The 17,688-nt window shown below is 34.0% G+C and overlaps 1 protein-coding gene across 4 annotated transcripts in view; it reads left to right on the forward strand.

The window, feature by feature from the left end:
- LOC131534496 (uncharacterized) overlaps positions 1-16,923 on the forward strand; it is a 43,772-nt gene extending 26,849 nt beyond the window's left edge. For all 4 annotated transcript variants that reach the window (XM_058767393.1, XM_058767394.1, XM_058767395.1 and 1 more), the window contains 5 exons: positions 1,621-2,357; positions 5,940-5,987; positions 12,173-12,239; positions 16,024-16,096; positions 16,200-16,923. In XM_058767393.1, coding sequence (XP_058623376.1) covers positions 1,621-2,024 — 404 coding nt within the window. In that variant the 3' untranslated portion in view covers positions 2,025-2,357; positions 5,940-5,987; positions 12,173-12,239; positions 16,024-16,096; positions 16,200-16,923. The remainder of the gene's footprint in view (positions 1-1,620; positions 2,358-5,939; positions 5,988-12,172; positions 12,240-16,023; positions 16,097-16,199) is intronic.
- The last annotated feature ends 765 nt before the right edge of the window (positions 16,924-17,688 follow it).

The raw sequence follows: 17,688 nt of genomic DNA on the forward strand, positions 1-17,688 counted from the left end.
AATTCACAACCGTCTGTCATCAATTGCGGTATAATTTCCACTATGACAAACCGTTTTGCCCCTAATAGTCGGTGAAGACCTCGAGATAATATGACACTTGATGCATTAAGAAGTCAAAGTTAAATTAAGGTAAATATCATTTGTTAGCAGAACATTCCTGTTGTGCATCATTTTTTTTCCAGTTATGCAAAGTGTGAAAATATTATTTTATTAGTGTTCAGATGTATAAAATGCTTGTGATGAATTTAGCTTGAATGAGATGAAGATGGATATTTTATTCTGCAAATGTTTAAAATGCAATTTCTGCATTAAAGATGTGGCAAAAGTGATATGTTTGTTGGACATGTTTAGTAGAAAATTAAAATGAACTAGTAAGATTCTGAAAACGTCTGTTTTAGGGAAGTCTATTTTCAAAGTTGAAAGAATTTGCTGGTTAAAGGAATAATTCGCACAAAAAACGGTTTTGTCATTATTTACTCTCCATGTTGTTTTAGGCAGCTCTTTTCTGTACATCATTCCTATAGTATCATAACAGTAGTCCATGCAACTTGTGCACTATATTCCAAGCTGTCAGAAGTCACATTATGCTTTATTTAAGGAAGACGCCGAAGTTTAAGTTGTTAGTGAACAAAAGTCCTGCTTTTTTCACGTTCATGTCCATAATTCAAAATTAGCGTGTTCGGACACACATGTGAACCAGTGCCATTTTGGCATCAAATACTTGGACACGTGGTTTCATTTTTATGGTTACTTGTGGTGTTATTAGTTATTTTTGGATTATTCAGAGAATCTGCTTTGTGTTCGAGAATAAATAAACCTGCAGCATTCAGGGTTTCGAAATGTTAAGGTGAACTTTTAAAGCAAACCTTTAAAGCAACCAAATGAATGTTTGATGGAAAGAACTAAAAATAAATCCACTGTTTATGTTCAGAAACCGTGTGGAATTCAAAGTTTCAAATACTTTTTCTGCAGAAAGTTGCGTTCTTCTGCTGTGTTTCCACTCATTTTTCTTTCTTTCTGGTTGGATTATCTCTCTGTGTGTGTGTTTGTGTGTGTGTGTGTGTGAGAGAAAACACACTGAGTCTGCGCGCTGGGGGAGGAGTATCTATGTCACACTCTCTCTCCGTCTTTCTCTTCCCGCTCCGTACTTGCAGTTTTTCCACCCTCCCACTTCTCTCTCTCTTTATTTGTCTGTCTCTCTCTCTCTCTCAAGTGCAAGGCCATGTGGGACGTCTGATGAGGAGTTTCACCCCTCTACGTCTCCAGTTTCATATCTCTCTTTCCCTCTCCACCGTTCTTTCGCTTTCCGTACGGGTTCCTCGAGCTCCGCTGTCTTTGCAAGGTGAAGACCCGCTGGAGACTAGTTTAGAGAGTGTAAGGGGTGGAAAAGGGGGAAAGAAAAAACCAAGCTTCTTTTTTTTTTCTTTTTTTTTTTTTATACCGCGAGGGCCTCCTGACTAAAGCGCGAAAGAGGCTCCACCACAAGCCTGCCAACACGCTCCCAGTTTTCCAGTATGTTCCTGAGCTTTTTCCGGCACCCGATTGCAGAATTTTAGCCAGGTTTGCGACTGCATTCGGTTCGTAAAGTGCCTATTTTGACATTTTCTTTTTCGATTACAGTGAGCGGCCGAGTCCACCTTGACCCACAGCCCACGCCGGCACAGCGCCAGGCCGAAAACCTGCTGGATTTGCCATTTGGAAGTACTGACCTGCGACTTACCCGTTCCCGAGCCGTTCGGACAGGGGATTCCGGAGTGAAGCTGCTCCGCTCTGGGACAGGTGCCAATTGCTCACAAAAGGCGAGTGAAAATATCAGTGATCTGCACGAGGAAACGTCGGGGGTGAGTGGAAAATGCAAACTCGCATGCGTTCGTGCATCTAACGCAGAAAAAAGTGAAGGATGGTTGCGAGGGGAGGGGAAGACACAGAAAAAGAGGATCGTGAAAGAGGAGGTGGGGGGCGTTTATTCAAGCCTGCCTGATGCTCCTCAGGCCTTCGAGAGCCGATCGCATGTGTCGTGGTAACCGCAGGACCATTTGCATGCGGCAGACACGCTAATTGTGTGTTTGCTAACACGCACCATTCAGCGAGACGCGCTCCGGTCCGCAGACGGGGTTCACACACGCCTCCCAGACGCCCCGGAGGCCTCCTATTGTTCCAGAGGCCCAGCCAAGCAGCCGGCGAGCCTAACCAGAGCCCTGCGCAGGCCTGTCGAGAGGGGGAATTGGAATTCGAGACCAGACGGGATAGCGGAACGGGACGGACTCGCTGCCCCTCTCTCTCTTTCTCTCCGCAGCAAGAAAAAAGAGGCCTGTGGAAAGCGCTGCCTCCGGACGCTGACGTCCTCGCAGATGTGTGTAAGTCACAGCAGCGTGTGCGAATGCATGTGTGCGTGCATGCCTTTTTCCTTTTTTTTGCGTATGCGCTGGTAAACATGCATTTCTGAAGCACAGCATACGGCGATTAAAATGCACTGATTCGGATAAAATGCAAAGACGCCAACAAACTTCTTTTGTGCATTTTCACATTGTTTGCAATTTGAATTTACGAAGCGTCACTGAATTCAGTATTATTCAAATAAATAAATTTCAGATTACAATTAACTATCTTAAGTATGCTTGTGCTGATACTTTTCTACCATGTTGATAACTGAGACTTTTGTACGTAGCGGCCTTGTTTTATTAAATATAACATGGTGAAAAGGTATTTTTCAGTATTTATGTTTGGGTCAAAATATTGTTGTTTTTTTCTTACTAAATTATAATCGGTAGCAAGAGGCCTGGCTTTACTCTTTGTATCTGGCCTTTATTGAATTACAGTCTTGGCAGCAGAACTAGGCCTTTGATCCACAGTGCTGTGCTAACTGTGATTTTATTTATTGCGATCTTTTTCTTCTTTGAATTTAAATAGATTTATTTTAATTGCCATTACAGTGACTTTTTTTTTTTTGTGCTTTTTGATCAAATATATTTTAAACCTACAGAGTACACATGTGGTTCGCACTATTAAGGTAATATGTTTGCACCATGCATTTAAAAAGCCACACAAATATTATATATTCCTGATAATTATGATTTAACACATTTATGATAAATTTAATAACTGGCGAAGCTCAGGAGACTTTTAAAATTTCTTTTTAAGTTTTTAAGACAGTATGGCGTCCCTAAATTTTAAATATAATATCATATGTATCGGAGTCTTTCATGAATTAAAAATAAATATTGAAACACTTGATTTTATAAATATATTCCCTAAATAATATTACAGTAGATTCGGAAACTTGACCAATATTTATTTACTATTGGTTATTTCAGATTTGTAGAATTTCGGATTGTATTTTTTGCAAAGGTTGTTTGTTTTCTGATAATTCTCAGGCCGTTTTTGATATTCTGTTGTAACGCGTTTGGTGTAGATTTATGCCTTTCAGCCAAATACTCCTGCTATAACTGTCATTGTGGGTGTGGAATTATTCAATTGGATTCCCGGATTGTGGCCTAGTGTGTGTGTGTGTGTGTGTGTGTGTGTGTGTGTGATTTAACCTGCAGTTGTCGTTGAATTTGCTGACTTTGGGATTTCACTGTGGTTGGCAAAGAACTGCCAGAGCAGGAACAGGGCACTTCATTGAATCTGGAGACTTCTAACATTTTAATTGTGAAATGTATGTTAGCTCCACATGCATGCGCACACACACACACACACACAGACTTAGAAGTTCTTCAAAAATACATATTTATCACAGTAAAAATGTAGTATGCAGCTTAGAATTGAATTTCGGGATAGTTCTTAATATTTGCATCTTGACTGGTCAAGCACACAGTTAGAAGTACTTTAAAAAAATACATATTTATTATGGTAAAAATTTAATACACGGCTTTAAATTGAATTTTGGGATAGTTCTAAATATTTGTGAACTCGACTGGTCTCTCTCTCTCTCTCTCACACACACACACACACACGATCTGAAGTGAGGGGGTCTCATTCCTCAGTAGTTTGGGCCTCAGTGTGTGTGAAGTTCAAGTCCACCATTTTGATTCAGTGTGTGAATCGAGCTCTATCGGTATTTTAAGTCAATATAGAAAACATTTATCTATTATATTGACAAAATTAAACCCCAGACAGCAGATTAATTGTTTTATAGTTGCCACTATATTTTAAGAGTAATGTTCTGTCAAAACTAGTTTATTTACCAAAACACACACACATACACTCTCTCACACACACACACACACACACACACACAAGTCCTGAATTTATTTCATAATTTAAATCAACTTTTTAAATCTTTTTGCAATTATTTTGTGCACATTTGTTGAAAACTGAAACACTGGCTTATATCAGTGTGTACACACACTTTTACCTTTTGAAGATGTCTGAGGTCCTCACGTAGATAAAAGCGATCCATAAACGAAGTCAATGTTTTTTGGGGTTTTTTGTCTTATATTTTAAGTGCAAAATGATTCGTACAGGTTTCAGAGTTAGTCTTTTAATTATAATTAGCTTTATGTAAAATCTGTATAATTTTAATGGCAAAATATGTGTGTGTGTTTTGCATTGTCATCAGCATATGTGTGTGTACTTGCCTTCTTTTTAAAAAAAATATATTTTAATTTTTTAACTTTTTAAATATATTTCAAACTAAACTAGCAAACACACAATAACCAGAATCGCAGATATTATAGCACGTATAACATTTTGTGAGACTTTTAGTGTGTGATTGTGAATGATTGTCTATTAGCGTGTGTATTGTCTAACCTACTGTAGATAGTTTAGTCCCAAAAAAACCGTGCAGAATGTTTAGTTTTTCACAGCTTTTATGATGCACTGCAGGACATTTATTGTACTGCATTTTATTTTTGGTTTAATCCATTTAAGTATTTTTAATCCTATTAAATTTGTAGTAATTGTCTTTGTTTCTGATGTTTTGCATGTAATGTGTTTGAGACATTACCAGTGCAATACAAACACACGCAACATTCATTCCGTACATTTTTAAATATACTGCACACATGTTTGTGAAATATAACGAATTATATTTCATCGTGATTCGTTTCTCTTCTCCAAAGTCCGAACTTTCATTGAGTTCACCACAATGTTAGGATAATTTGTGTTAGCTGACAGATTTATTGGGTCATTTACTGCTAGATAATCCTTTGTAAAGTTTCTTGCACGATTGTTAGTGGCAAAACGGATTTACACATCTTTTCATGTTTTTGCAATTTGCACCAAATGTTTTACAGAGAAGTGAGAGACAAAAAAAGTAAAAGGAAGAAAGAGTGTGTGTTCGTGTGCATGTATAGTCATGAAGAGTCACTTACATAATTAAAATACAATTACAGTCCCACAATTTACATGTTTGTCATGTTCATGTGCAAAACTGTAAATAGATATCTGTAGATAGTTTTATTATTATTATATATATTTTTTTTAAATGCACGAGTTTAAAAAAATGTCGGCTTTAACGGTCATATTATATTTAAAAATTCATTATCTAAAATATGTTCTCTTTAAAAAAAAGCTACTCTACACAGTACTTATGTTCATAATAAAGCATGTCAAAGAAAATGAATTTTTATGCATAAAAAAATACAAATCTTCACACATCGCAACATATTCTCTATAAGCTTGTTTTTCAGGTTTTTTTGGAAATTCTCCGTCATTCTTGTTGAATTATTATAAATGTGTCCATACTGGATTCATTAGATAATACTAATTTCTGTTTTTTTTTTTTCACCTTTGTTTTAGGTTACAAGTCCTTGTAGCTCATTTTTAGTTTGTAAATGCAGATTATGTGCTTTAATGAGAAATGCATTCAAAATTTGTTGGCATTTTTCCAACTAATGTCATGCCTTTTTTTTTTTTTTTGCAGAATTACCAAATATAAAATTGCTCATTTTACAAACTGATAATTATAACAATATATTTTATGTGTTTTTCTTTAGGAAAAAGTAAAGTTTGACATGGACTAACCAAGATGCAGCCCTGCACAGGTCAGTACGGATATTATTATATTTTATAACTAGTTAAATAACATGAAAAAAACTTTAATTTAGAGAATGAATGCTTGTGCATTTAACAATCTCGTGCGGTGGATTTATATTTATTGATTAGATGAACTTGATCTCATAGTTTAGAATACAGACCAAGTTGAACAGAAGGTGTTATACCAAAATGCATTGATTGTTTTTTCACTATTATTTATTTTGTGTAATGAATCAGAAATCTTTTTTTTTTTTTTAGAAAAGAGTAATTTCACTACTGTTTTTGAACAGTATAATGAATATAATGCACATTTGTACGTTCTACCCTGGTGGGAAACACATTTCCATTCTTATGCACCTGATAGTGTCGCCCTCTAGGGTCCAAACCCAACACTGCTGGTGCAGGGCCAATTTAACAATCCCATAATCACAAAGCAGATTTCAAAATTCATTTGTAAAATACCTAGTGCAGTTACCATCGTAGAGCTAAATTATTTCACTTTAATAGAATCGCTAAATTGTCCAAAAGAATAAATAAAGCAAGACTCTACATGCAAAAACTTTGGGATTTTGCATAATGTGTTGACTAAGGCAAATTACACTTTTTATTATTACAATATTTTATATTCAATAACAATTTTCTCAAAATGAGTTTGTTTCTCCACTTCAGCAGCACTTACATACACCAAAATTTATATTCTGAAGGTTTTTATAGAAGGGTTTGTTCATAACATTTTATTCCTAAAAGCATAGTGAAAATTACTTTTATTTTGGCTTTTGACAGTATTTACTGAATTACGAAGTGATAAAAACAGAAATCCAAAATCCCCTCTGTAAAAACCTTTAACTTTAATATGTAAATAGAATGAAACAAGAATTTTGGCTTTATCCAGTGTTCATATTTATGTTCTGGAAATGTATGTAAATGATTGCACATTTTATTAGATGATGCATGGTTTGCTTTTTTTTTTTTTAAAAATAACATTTCAGAAAATGTTGATACAAAAAATGTCAGCAAATCATAATGTAATCACTCAACTGGGGAAGTATGGTAATATATATTGGTTGTTGTTTGTTTTTTTTACTCTATTCACCTGTGCTATTTTGCATTAACTCCTAGTGCAGCCGCTGTGGACATATTTCCAGATTTAGTCTTGATTGTGAATGATCCACGTGTCATTTTGCCTGCCCACAAGTCTCAACAAAGCTGTGGGTGCTATCAGAGCTCCTATGTAATTTGTTGGGTAGATGTTTTTATGCTTTTGTTGAAGTTTTCATTTTTTTTAATGATGTTATTTCATCCTTCTGAGTGGAGGGCGAGAGACTTGTTCAAAGGCAGCTGGATGTTTTATCACTGACAGTAAAATGGCTTCAAATTTGATGTTTTTGTTTAATATTTGTCAAGAAAATTGGTCAAGCGTGTTAAACTGTCGCCATCATCTTGTTTACAGCTGATTATTATTTCTTATGTTTACAGTAGCTGATAAATCGAGTGTAAGTCATGTGATCTGTGGCTATATTTCGTAGAGTTTGCTCTGAAATGCACAACTTTGGATAAAAGAAATATGGGTGGGAGGTGAGCATTGTAGACCATCACTCTTAAAAATAAAGGTTCTTTATTTTTTTAGAGAAGTATCTTAATGGAACTAATAAAGGTTCCTAAAGGTGGTTTCACAGTGATGCAACAGAAGAACAATTTTGGGTTCCCCAAAGAACCTTTCAGAGAACCTTTTTTTTTTTCTTAGTGTGAAGAACATTGTAATAATCTGAAGAACATTTTTTTTCTGCTATACAGAACCATAAAGGTTCCGTGGATGTTAATAGTTCCTCATGGAACCATCGATGCCAATAAAGAACCCTTATTTTTAAGAGTGTAAAGAATCTTTTTGTGGAATGGAAAGGTTCTAAAGGTTCTTCATGGAACTATAAAAGCCAAAAATAAAGATTCCAAAAAGAGGTTTTCGCAGTGATGCCATTGAAGAACCATTTTTGGTTCCCCAAAGAACCTTTCAATGATCAGCTCTTAAAAGAACCATTTTTTTTTTTTTTTTTTTAGTTTGAAGAAAATTGTAATAATCTGACAAACCTTTTTCCACTATAAAGAATCTTTCCATATTCCATGTTGTTAAAAGTTCCTTGTGGAACCATCGATGCCAATAAGAACCTTTATTTTTAAGAGTCAAAGAAGTTTCTTTATATGATTTAAAATGTTCTTAACACTAAAAAAAAAAAAAAAAGCTTCTTTTGAGAACTGTTCACAGAACGATTCTTTTGGGAGCCCAGAGTTGTTCTTTTAAGACTGCTGCGAAAACCCCCTTTTGGAAACTTTTAAGAGAAAGAAATAACAGCATTCCTTCTTATTTAGCCGCTTAATTGTCGCCAACTGACTGCATGTAAATAAGCGCCTTCACAGCATCCATCTGCCCCTCTCAAAGTCCTGACCTTGGATCTGAGCCACAAACTTATTTTTTCAGCATTGGCAAGGATCTATAGCAGCATTGTGACCTCTCTCACCACCTTTACCAGCTGAAATCCCTCCTAGTTTGGCTAGTTATAGCAGTGTTGGGGAATATCTCTCGTATTTAACTCTGGAAAATAACTCCCACTGGGTAAAATCTGCATTGTTGAGAGGGGAAAAAACACGGTAAAACGATACAACAAGCTCTCATTTGTTCACATTAGTTTAATGCATTGGTTAACACGAACTATCTATGATCAATACAATTGTTAATTGTTTGTTAGTTCACAGTGCATGTAATTAATGTTAACAAATGCAATTTTAAAAATGCTTTAGTAAATGTAGAAATTAACTAAGATTAATAAATGCTGTTAAAGTATTGTTAGTTTTTAACAAATGAGACCTTATTGTAAAGTGTTACCAAAACACAGATATGTCACAGCAATGTACAAGTCACATTTTAATATTATATGGATATAAAAATGCAGATTTTCCCAAAAGCACCTGATTTAATCTTTGTTCGCTACTAGTAAGCAATGCTAGTCTTACACAAAAGGCCAGGATTGTCTTCATACCAGTTACTTCCCAGAATGTTCAGTCGATTCGGTCATGTTTTTATCAAAAAATTAATCAGACCAAAATGCGTTTCCATCATAGTATATGCACTTCTTGTTAGATAAAAATAGTCATAAATGTTCAAAAAAACCTTTTGAACATTTTATTTAGAAGGAAAAAAAAGTGTTTTATTTGACTTGTTTCCATCCAGCCTTTTTATGCAATTCTCCCAAATTTGAATACGAATGAGTGGATGGACATCTGGCTATTATTATTATTTATTGCAATTATTGTTTTATATTTGAATATGGAGACAAAATATAGATTTTCCCAGAAGCACTTGCCTTAATCTTAGAGCAAAAGTGTAAAACAGGTTTGTTCGCTGCTAGTAAGCAATGCTAGTCTTACACAAAAGGCCAGGAATGCTAAAAGCTGAATTTAAATAATCATTCAGCCACATCGAGTTAAACTTTCATGACCTTTTTTGTGCATCTAGTAAATTATTTAGATATTATTTATTATTTAGATAACATTAAAAAATATATATTTTTAATGAACATTTTAAAAATTTCATTTGGGGGAAGAAAAAAAAAGGTATTTTCTATGCAATACCCCCAAATTTTAATACAAATTTAGAAGAAGGACGTCTGGCTGTTATTATGGTTTTATAATTGATTATGGATTTAAAAAATTTATATTTTCCCAGTAGCACTTGATTTAATCTTAGAGCAAGTGTAAAACAGGTTTGTTCGCTGCTAGTAAGCAATGCTAGTTTTACACAACAGGCCCAGGGTTGTCTTCGTACCAGTTACTGCTGTTCCCCTGCTTGGCTTTGGCATGAAACACCATCCATATTGCTGTGTAAAAATGAATTATGAACTATATTGCATAACTGTACCCAATGCACACGACTTTCCATGCCACCTCCTGTAGGAGCGCAGCACAGAAATCTCTCTGAGAGTTCCTCTCCCACCAACCTGTGTCTGCTTACATTTCCACCGAGCAGATGGCCACGCAGCATGGCATGGGATCTCACACGGTGTGACGCGCTCGCATATGTAACGGGAAAACTTCACAAGCGGACCAGGAGAAATTTTGGTTATTTTTCTGATTGAAAGTCTGTCTAAACTAGCTAGCACATCTTAAGGGTTTTTAGATCATGCTACGTTCCACAGCTACAAGTCAAATCTAGATTTGCTATGAAAAATAGTAACCTCAGTACAATTAGAAAATGCCATAATTGTAAAAGACATACTATTTATCATCTTACCCATACAAGTTCACCCAAAAAATGACATTTTGCTGAAATTTTCTTACCCTCAGGCCATCCAAGATGTAGATGAGTTTGTGTCTTCATCAGATTTGGGGAAATGTTGCATTGCATCACTTGTTCAGCAATGGATCATCTGCAGTGAATGGGTGCCGTCAGAATGAGAGTCCAAACAGCTGATAAAAACATCACAATAATCCACAAGTAATCCACACCACTCCAGTCCATCAGTTAATGTCTTGAGAAGCCAAAAGCTGAGTGTTTGTAAGAAACAAATCCATCATTAAGACATTTTTAACTTCAAACCCTTGCTTCCGGTTAAAATACGAATCCTCTGTCCATAATATTGCTGTCTCAAGTGAAAAAGGAGTGAAATCTGCACAGATCAAGCACCGATTACAAGCCTAAACAAATAAGTGTGTGGATTTTGATGTGAGACGACAACAGGAGATGGACTTATTCACTGGAGGACTCATATTTTGACCGGTTTGAAGTTAAAATGCCTTAATGATGGATATGTTTCTCACAAACACGCAGCTTTTGTGTTCTCAAGACATTAACTGATGGACTGGAGTGGTGTGGATTATTGTGATGTTTTTAATCAGCTGTTTGGACTCTCATTCTTACGGCACCCATTCACATCCATTGGTGAGCAAGTGATGGAATGCTACATTTCTCCAAATTTGATGAAGAAACAAACTCATCTACATCTTGGATGGCCTGAGGGTGAGCACATCTTCAGCAAATTTTCATTTTTGGATAACAACTCATCTTGGCATAACAACACCTTCAGCAGTATAGGCTAATATGTGCATGGGCTTCAAAAGTCGCAGTTACTAATTCATGGATCAAGGTTATGGAGGTCTACAATCGTGAAAGAGGCATGAGAGAGTCGGAGTATGTTTATGGTGCTCTAATAATAGCATAGCAACAGATGCATTTCTATCTGGCTGTGGCGGGGGGTTCAGGCGGGGTACGAGGCCATGGAGGGTGACGCCTCTAATGAGTCATTTCAATCAAGTAAAGGCTTTCTGAATCACACAACATGGTCGATCGATATAGCAGATAGTTGGTCACTGTTCAGATGCTAAACCACAAGAAATTTGATCCTACACAGACGTAGGAACAATTGGAAAAGCGCACTGCTAGATATTTCTTGCATTTTAAATCACAATCACTCATACAGTATAAGAAATCTTAAGAACTAAATCATGTGTTGTCATTAAAAAAATATTTAGACCAAAAAAAAAGCTAGTTGTGAATTTAAGCCAAGGTCAAGACCTATTTGATGTGCATTTAGCAAATGATTTGCTTAATGTGTTATTCGTAGTTTATGCACTAAAAATGATCAAAGTTTGAAGTACATTTTTAATGCACATTTTAACATTTATTTATTTATTTATTTTTGTCCAATTCTGCATTTTTTAATGCAAAAAAATGTTTTAATGCACTTTTTTTTTTTTTAAATATTTAATTTTTTATTCTTTTTATTTCCAGCATTTTTATGCAATACCCTAAATTTGAAATAAAACGGAAAAAGTAAATAATAAATACGATTTAAATGGATGGACAGGATATTGTTATTGTTGTTTCAAAATGTGACTATGGATAAAATAAAAACGTAATTTTACATTGAAATACATTTTTAATGCAAATTTTTTATTTTGATTAAATGATTACTTATTTTATAATACATTATTTTATTTAAAATTTGATTAAAAATGAGTGGTTGGACACCTGGCCATTATTATTATTGTTTTATATTTGACTGTGGATTCTAAAATGCATTAATGCATAAAAAATGCATAAAGATTTCCAATAAAAACTCAAAAAGTTTCAAACTTCTATCTCACACAAAGATATTGTATATTATAAAGAGAGTTGCATTAACTATTTCTCTGTTTCTTTTAGGAACTTGACAAACTATGAACCATCATTATATGGAAAGAGCAGAAAGAAGTGTTTGACGGACATGCGGGTGAGTAAATAAGTGTGATTGTGTGGCTTTAAGGCTTCTGGCGTGGCGTGGGGTACAGTACACGAGACTGTAAGCGGCTGAGAGTGGGCTTGTCAGGTGCTGTTGGCAAAGGTTAGCGCTCTGCTTTAATAACAGGATGCAGCTGCTCTCCTTCATGAATACACCAGACTGACTCTGACCAGAGACACGGACCATAAGTCTTTTCTGGCCTGTCACTAAATTGCTTTTTCACATTGTATCAGTTACAGGGAACTAAGGAAACTCTGGCGTTAACAAGGCTAGTTTGGCTGAAAAGCGGTTCACTTCAGGTTACACAGAGTCGCTGGTGGAACAGCTTTGGCCGAGAGCCTCCATTGGCCATTGTCTCGCAGTTATGACAAATACAGTGAACGTTTGGGGAAATTATGAACAAATAAGGTGAAACAGTTGCTGGAATGATAGCGGATAGAGGAAATCGGAGCGAGCCGGATTCCTCTGGCTATTGTTGGTGTGAACCTGATCCGGCCCTCATTGATTGATCATTGCTCTGCATTCCTCGGCTCTTTGAAGTCTGCGGTCAGATTGAAAGCCGGCCCAACGAAACCCTTCCCAGAGGCTCATTGTCATGCGTCGAGCTCTGGAGTGTCAAAATCCTGTGCGTCTGATCTGCCAGGGTCATTGTAATGAGGCTCGTTATTGAGTCGTGCTGCTGTTTAGTGAGGTTTACATCACCGGACACACCATCTAGTGCTCTGGACAGAACAAGTAAAGAAAATGCTCACGAAAATAGTAATGATTGATGTAAACTCAGTCACATTATTTGTTGAGGTAAAGTCACATGACCTGTTTAATGTGCATTTAGTAAATTATTTGGTAAATGTGTTTTCATCCTAGTTTATGCACTTTATCTTTTTTTGGGGGGGGGGGGCTAAAAATGTAATAAAATTTTAAATAAAAAAAATTAAAAAACTTAATGCACATTTTTATTTATTTATTGAGAGTATAGACAAAAGGATATTTTTATTGTTGTTTGATATTTTACTTAGGATAAAGTCAAATAATGTAATTTTCCCCAAAAAATAAATATTTGAAACGATTACCGTTTTATTTCCATACTGATTTATTTTATTTTTACAATCCAGCATTTTTATGCAATACCCCAAAATTTGAATAAAAATGAGTGTTTGGACAGCAGGATATTGTTATTTATTGATAATTTACTTTGGATAAAATAAAATAATGTAATTAAAAAATATACATTCTTATTGCACATTTTGAAAATTTAATTTGAAACAATTACTATTTTATTTCCATCCTGCTTTATTTTTATTTGATTGTATTTGTTTCTAATCTGTGCAATATGTCAAAATGTAATATTGCAATTTAATATCGCAATTCTGACTATTTTCTCAGAATTCTGAGTTCATACGACACATTTTTCAGGATTTTTTGATGAATGGAAAGTTTAATAAAATTTTTTGTAGTATTAGAAATGTATTAACTCTCACTTTTGATCAATTTAATGCATCTTTGCTGAATAAAAAAATATATATAATAAAAAATATATATAGAAATATAGTTTCTTAAAAAAATATATAAAAAAATAAATAAATAAAATAAATCGTACCGACCCTAAAACTCCTGAACAGACATTTCACATTGGTGTGCATGTTTGCATTTTTTTGCGCTGCATATGTGTGTCTTTGCCCTCTAGCTGCGTTGGCGCTCATGCCCTGTGCTGTAACTCCAGAGATTGCGCTGGGGTCCTCCCCCACAGCCAGAGTCCCGCACATCTGTAACAGGAGCTGCTGGCATATAAAAATAGCTGCTGCAGGCTTCTGCCCTGTGAACCCGGGGGCCGCCGAGCCTCTCCTGCCCTATTTAGTGTCTGCTGAGCAAACTCAGCTGTCTGGATTCTTCCTGTCTGCACCTGGGGCCCCTTGGGGCCGCCGCATCGGCGCAGGGCGATCCTGATTAAAGGGTGTGCTGGATAGCACAGTAGCACAGTTTTATGAGGTTTTCAATCCAGTAATTTATTCAGTTTTTTATGCAATTTATACAGGTAATGATATGAACGTACCTATTATATGGTGAGCATGCTTTCTGAATTATGATTCTGTTTTTGTTGAGCTTGAAGTCAAGGTTGTGTAACTGTCCTGCAATCTTAACAAACCATAAATAATAATAATAATAATAATGTGTTACTTGAAATGAATGTTAACTAAATAAAATATTTTTAAAAACCTATTTCAGCTAGTTGCCAAGGCAACATCATTTTGATTTAACTTGAAGTACTAAACTAAATAAACTAAAACTAATAAACAAGAAATCTTTGTGTCAAGGTCAGTAAGTCTTAGATAATTCAGCCTGAGTTGCCAAGGTCATGTTATTCATGATTTAGAAATTCGAGATGTTCATGTGAAAAATGATTGAAATATTCCGAAAATTGCTTTATGTAAGCAAAACTAGCATTTCTTCAATTGATTTTAATTAAATTATTCAATAAATGAAAACTTTTGCTTGTGAGCAAATATTAAAATAAATAAACAAAATAATTTATTTAAATATTTTTATTTTATTGCTTCGTTTTTTAACACCAACATTTAAATACGTAGTTAAAATAAACAAATATTGAAATATTAAATAAAATATTATAATGCATAATTCAAATAATTATTTAAGATGTTTATTTTAATTATTTCATCATTTGCTCTAATCTAAATTTAAACTTAAATTTATACATATTTTCAGTTGACAGATATTAAAAATATTTAAATACTTGTATATATTCAATATATCTAAATGTAAACTTAAAATATTTAAATGTAAATATTTATACATACTTCTGATATATAAGTACATATGACATACTTATGACTAATTACATATCAGTTGACAAATATCAAATAAATATTTAAATATTAACAAATAAATATTTATTGCTTCATTTTTCACACCAATATTAAAATGAATTAAAATAAACAAATAGTTAGATGTTAAATAAAATATTTTAATACATAATTAAAATAAGTATTTAAAAACTATATATTATTTGTATCATTTGCTTATTAATTAATTATTAGTGCTGTCAAACAATTAATCGCATCCAAAATAAAAGTTTTTGTTTACATAATATGTGTATGTGTACTGTGTATATTTATTATGTGTATATATAAATAAATACACACTCATACAGTATATATTTAGAAAATATTTACATGTATTTATATTTGTATATTAAATATATTTAAATATAATATAAATTATAACACATTTTTGTTAAATATATACATGCATGTATATATACATAATAAATATACACAATACATATATTATGTAAACAAAAACTTTTATTTTGGGTCCGATTTAGTCGTTTGACAGCACTAATTTAAATATAAATATTTATACATATTTTATGAGGTTTTCAGCTGATGGTAAGAGATCTGACAGAAACATTAGCAAGAACGCAGGTTGGGATTATGAAATAAGCAAATATTAAATATTTAAACATGGAATAAAATATTTAAATAATTAAAATAATAATGTACATATTTAATTGCATTGTTTCGTTTGTGTTACTCGAAATGTAAACTTAATAAAATATTGAAATATTTATAAATATTTGATGGGGTTTTGTGCAGGTTGGGAAATGAGCCAAACTAGGACAGGATTTGGGTTTTCACGTCTTCAACCTGTGTGATTTTTCTCCTTGATCTTTCCCTTATACACCCAAAACTGAGCCATTACTAAAAAGACTGATCATAAAATCAGCAGAAACTGACAGACTCCTTTCTCTTCGTTACAGATGCAGACAGACAGAAAGAGAGACGCACATTGATCAGACTGCGATGAGTTTGAAACGCTTCTCTTCATGAAAGGTGCCAGTTCAAATGCACACGTTAACGTGTTTGTCTTTTACACTGTTTTTGCACAGTTCATTACCGCTCTCCGTATTTTAATTTCTGAGTTTGGACCCCACAGGTGCTGTTGAAGACCCCTGCTTTATGTGTCTGCTGTGATGTATTGAGTTGATTTTCAGTCGGGCTGAAGCGAGGACATCTCTCCAGCGTATCCCACTGTCCTTTGGGGTGAGGTAGTAGGTTGTATAGTTTTAGGGTGACACCCTTCCTGTTAGATAACTATACAACTTACTGTCTTTCCTGAAGAGGCTGTAATATCACCGTCGTCTTCCTCTTTAAGCCTGACCACAGATGGACCAGTGTTATTTTAGTATTATTGCTAAACTGTTATAGTTTGTGTTAATCTTTTGAATTAAATTTTATTTTAACATTTTCAGTTTTCATTTTATTTGAGGTAAAGTTTTTTTTCTTTTTCTTTTTAAATGTGTGTTATTTTTTTTATATTTTAATATAGCTATTTTTAGGTTTTTCAGTTTTCATGTTTAATTTTAGTCAAGGTTTTGGTGTGTTTTTGTCATTTTTATTAGTTTTAGTTTTTTATGTTTACATAGTTTTATTACTTTTTATTTATTTATTTTAGTTTATTTAATTTGTTATTTTAATACTTCAGGTTAAACTAAACAAAATGATTGTTGAAAGCTGAAAAAAGCAAATAAAATAGATTTGTTTTTAAACGTTTATTTTTATATTTATATAAATTGTATATATTTTAATGATTATTGTTATATATTTAATACGTATATATTTTAATTGTAATAATATATATATATATATATATTTTTTTTTTTTTTTTATAATAAAAATATATATTTTATAATTTATATAATTTTTATTAATTTAATTATTATTTTATTAAGTTTAGTTTAACTTTAATAACACTGCGCGACACAGCTAGACCGGATTGGGTTGGACGGATGAAGTCTCTGGGATGGACAACATTCATCAACAAAACATTAAAACTTAATTACATGAATTACATGATGTGCATATTGGGATTGAATGATTAATTGATTTCTTGATTTTGACTTGATGATATTAAATGATTTCCCAGAAGATCTTTTGTTAAGAAACATTTCAGATCACTATGATTGATTTTTCCCTACTGCTTCCGCTGCAGTTTTTTCGAGGAATGTTTTCGCAGATGTGCACTTCAAAAGTGCTTTGCAGAAATATAAAGTCATTTTTCATTCACATTATGCAAGTTGGGAGAATATTTCAACATTTCGAGGTCTCAGCAGTCATTTGGAGAGCGGTTGATTATTTTGCAGGACTGTGGTGTCGGGACGCTCCTGATGTTCGTACAGGGTGAGGTAGTAGGTTGTGTGGTTTCAGGGTAGTGATTTTGCCCCATCAGGAGATAGCTATACAACCTACTGCCTTCCCTGGAGGGCAGCGACACAGCAGCGGTCAACCAGCAGGAGGCGCCGCTTCCCAAGCATCACCTCTGACAGGTACATTCAATCAACAACACACAAGTACTATTATCGCATTTTAAATTTAAGAGCCCTTTTCAACTGTGAACAACCTTTTGTTGAATGAACTACGGAACA

The sequence above is a fragment of the Onychostoma macrolepis genome, chromosome 25, assembly GCF_012432095.1.
Source record: "Onychostoma macrolepis isolate SWU-2019 chromosome 25, ASM1243209v1, whole genome shotgun sequence".
In the NCBI taxonomy this organism is placed as follows: domain Eukaryota; kingdom Metazoa; phylum Chordata; class Actinopteri; order Cypriniformes; family Cyprinidae; genus Onychostoma; species Onychostoma macrolepis.